The sequence below is a fragment of the Penaeus chinensis genome, chromosome 1 (genome assembly GCF_019202785.1).
Source record: "Penaeus chinensis breed Huanghai No. 1 chromosome 1, ASM1920278v2, whole genome shotgun sequence".
Taxonomy (NCBI): Eukaryota; Metazoa; Arthropoda; class Malacostraca; order Decapoda; family Penaeidae; genus Penaeus; species Penaeus chinensis.
This window is the reverse complement of record NC_061819.1, coordinates 18,919,577-18,923,019: the sequence shown is the minus strand read 5'-3', so window position 1 is coordinate 18,923,019 and position 3,443 is coordinate 18,919,577. Positions and strand designations below refer to the sequence as shown.

The following is a 3,443-nucleotide window of genomic DNA, read 5'->3' as shown; positions in this document are numbered from 1 at the left end:
TTGACTGTTTTAAGCCATGTACTTACATTATTGTGCCATGTTTTTTGTATGACTCCTAATGAGAGGTTAACTTATTTACAGGCAAAGCTTTTGGCAACATTGGAGGATACATTGCAGGAAATGCAACTCTTGTTGATATGATTCGTAGCTATGCAGCTGGCTTTATCTTCACCACCTCCTTACCACCAACTGTTGTTTCTGGAGCTCTGGCTGCTGTTACCATCTTGAGCAGTGAGGAAGGCCGAAATCTGCGAGGAGTCCATCAGAAGGCAGTTCAATACCTCCGCAAATTGCTCATGGATAATGGCTTGCCTGTGGAACATTGCCCTTCACACATTTTACCTGTTCATGTAAGGAAGAATTCTTTGTAAATGAAGAGTGAAATGATTTTTAAAGGATAAAGCCATAATGGTAATTCTAAGACAGTTATCTTTTTTTAGAAGATAAAAAGATTAAAAAGTGACAATTATAAACAAGAGCATTAAAAAAAAAATTATATTATTATATCTTTCTAGGTTGGTGACCCTATGCTTTGTACAAAAGTGTCTGATGAGCTGATACGAAAGTATGGCCACTATGTACAAGCTATCAACTACCCGACTGTACCTAGAGGACAGGAGAAGCTTCGAATTGCCCCAACACCTCAGCACACCCCAGAAATGATGGATCAGTTTGTGAAGGACCTTGTTAGTATATGGAAGGAGTTGGATCTGCCTTTAAATGATAAGAGATGTGATGATGTAAGTATTTTTAGCATTACATTTGAATGATGAAGAGCATGTAACTCCGTTATACTGGTTGACAATATTCGCTCTGTCTATATTGAACATATTAAAGAGAATTTCATTGCTTATTATATTCTGTAAGCATAATCCAACTTGGCTAATTGCTTTCTGCCATATAACTATTAAGCAACTTAAAAAATGTATATATATCTTTATATATTCTTTACACACACACTGACCTGCCCAATTGATATTTTCCAGGAATGTACTTTCTGCAAGAAACCATTTCTTTTCAAGCAACTGGAGGCTCGGCAGAAATGCAGCAGTGAATGTGACAAACCCTACTGCCCACAACTAGCTGAATGTTTTTAGCACTACATTATGCATAGACCAGTCAGGTTGTGATATCTTGGATACGAATAATGACCAAAGACATATGCAGTCCTTTATGTAGCAAGAATACATGACAGTAAAAATCTACATTGTATAAACTTGTCTATTTGCAATTCCAACAACTGTGATGAAATCATTTACTACAGTGTCATTCCTTTTGTCAATAGTCAAAGATAGATAACTTATTTACAGACACACAAACGAAGTTGCTCTTTATGTGCAGTGAAATGTTTAGTTTCTTATACATACTAATAAAAAACAATGAAAGCATAAATATACATATCTATTTCACTATTTATTAACTAATTCCATAACTAAGTGACTGCATGTGTGAAGCCCGGGAAAAGCAATCACTGTCAAAACTTTGTAGAATCCGTGCTATTGGATGTTTTCAAAAACTGTTGGTCATGTGAACCATCTTCAGATATTTATTTTATAAGGCACTCCTGCAAACCATGTAATTTTCATTAAATGGTTATTTTAAAAACCATCATGGATAGGTAGTTGAATGTGTTCAAAAAGCCAAATGGAGAAATAGTTTAGGTAATGCTATATATCATTATTCTCCTAATGCAGATTGTTTTTTTCTCCATTTCTTGCTTCACTTTTGATGGTATTTAATGCACCCATTGTTTTTCTGTACTCTGAGACTCCTTTGAAGGAAAGCAGCATATTGTTCCATATCAATCCATCAGATTCTTTTTGCAAATATGAATTAATTTTACAGCAATGAAAGAATTGTGTATATATACATAGACACCAGGCATTTTATGTATGATAAATGTAAATGGGATGATAGGCCTGGTCTTTTATTCCAAGAAAAACAACATCATGTAATTACTTAGGTACTTTACTTGTGATAGAAATTGAGTTTGTAATATATGTGTTTGGTTTGGTTTTTCTTTTTTGGGTTTAGGTTTTTGTGAAATGTGCATAACAACTGATGTGCTTTCAACACTTAAACATAACTCTTAATATATATTTACTGATCTTATGAGTAGAGTGTAATACTAAGCATAGGTTTGTGCACATGTGCATTCGTTTCTTCTTCTTCTTCTTCTTCTTCTTCTTCCTCTTCTTCTTCCTCTTCTTCTTCCTCTTCTTCTTCCTCTTCTTCTTCTTCTTCTTCTTCTTCTTCTTCTTCTTCTTCTTCTTCTTCTTCTTCTTCTTCTTCTTCTTCTTCTTCTTCTTCTTCTTCTTCTTCTTCTTCTTCTTCTTCTTCTTCTTCTTCTTCTTCTTCTTCTTCTTCTTCTTCTTCTTCTTCTTCTTCTTCTTCTTCTTCTTCTTCTTCTTCTTCTTCTTCTTCTTCTTCTTCTTCTTCTTCTTCTTCTTCTTCTTCTTCTTCTTCTTCTTCTTCTTCTTCTTCTTCTTCTTCTTCTTCTTCTTCTTCTTCTTCTTCTTCTTCTTCTTCTTCGCTTGTGAGTGTGCATGTGTGGGAGCATGTTGCATTTTATAAATCAATTAAACATTAAATACACACTTTCACACCCAAATTCAGATACACAAGAAATTACATATGTAAACACATGTACAGTACACAGCTATGCAAAAAGTATACACTCAGACTTCTTAACATTTTATTATTCAAATCATAACATTATTCCATTATTAGCACCATCAGTTTAGTGCTTTTGATTTTCAATGCATTTAAAGAACCTTTGTTGTGTAATTCTTAAATATATATATATATTTATGGATCATATGTTTTATACAAATACATGTTTTAACATTATTGTGTTTTGAAAGAACAAAATCTAAGAGGGTGTCACATGACCTCAAATAATATGGTAGCACCAATAGATGCGGTAGAGAGCATAATCTGCCTTTCCTTACCCTTTGATACAAGTGCATTGAAATGTGTATATTAAAATTATCTAAACAAGAAATAGGATGGAAAGAAGTTATATTACCTTTTTCATGCTTTACTCACAAATAGTTGTTACTTCCAAGGTCTTCAGTAAAGGGGGTTAATCAGTCATTCCAGTTGATCTTCCCATAATTATATTGGGATAATATCAAGGTGGTTAACGGTAAAAATAAATAAATGTGCTAGACAACAAAGGTCATATAGCACTATGGTAACGTAAAGTGGCAAAACCCCTCCCAATCCCTTGCATCTTGGGAGGATTAGGATGGAGTCCGAGACCAAATGTAGGAGATCACTGCTACCTTGGACCTCAGACCTCGCATCAACAAATTTTGCATGTCTTTTCTTCTCTCCCTTTCCTTTCCCCTCTCTTCTTTGTCCCCTTCTGTTGACTTATCCTAATCATTAACGAATTTTTACCCCTTTTTGACACAATTCTTTATTATAATGCTATATGC

At 34.1% G+C, this 3,443-nt stretch overlaps 1 protein-coding gene across 1 annotated transcript in view; it reads left to right on the top strand.

Moving 5' to 3' along the window:
- The window catches only part of LOC125025010 (5-aminolevulinate synthase, erythroid-specific, mitochondrial-like), a 37,905-nt gene extending 36,215 nt beyond the window's left edge, over window positions 1-1,690 (top strand). Inside the window, exons 9-11 of the mRNA XM_047612846.1 lie at window positions 82-350; window positions 516-740; window positions 987-1,690. Of these exons, the coding sequence (XP_047468802.1) occupies window positions 82-350; window positions 516-740; window positions 987-1,097 (605 nt within the window). The 3' untranslated portion in view covers window positions 1,098-1,690. The remainder of the gene's footprint in view (window positions 1-81; window positions 351-515; window positions 741-986) is intronic.
- The last annotated feature ends 1,753 nt before the right edge of the window (window positions 1,691-3,443 follow it).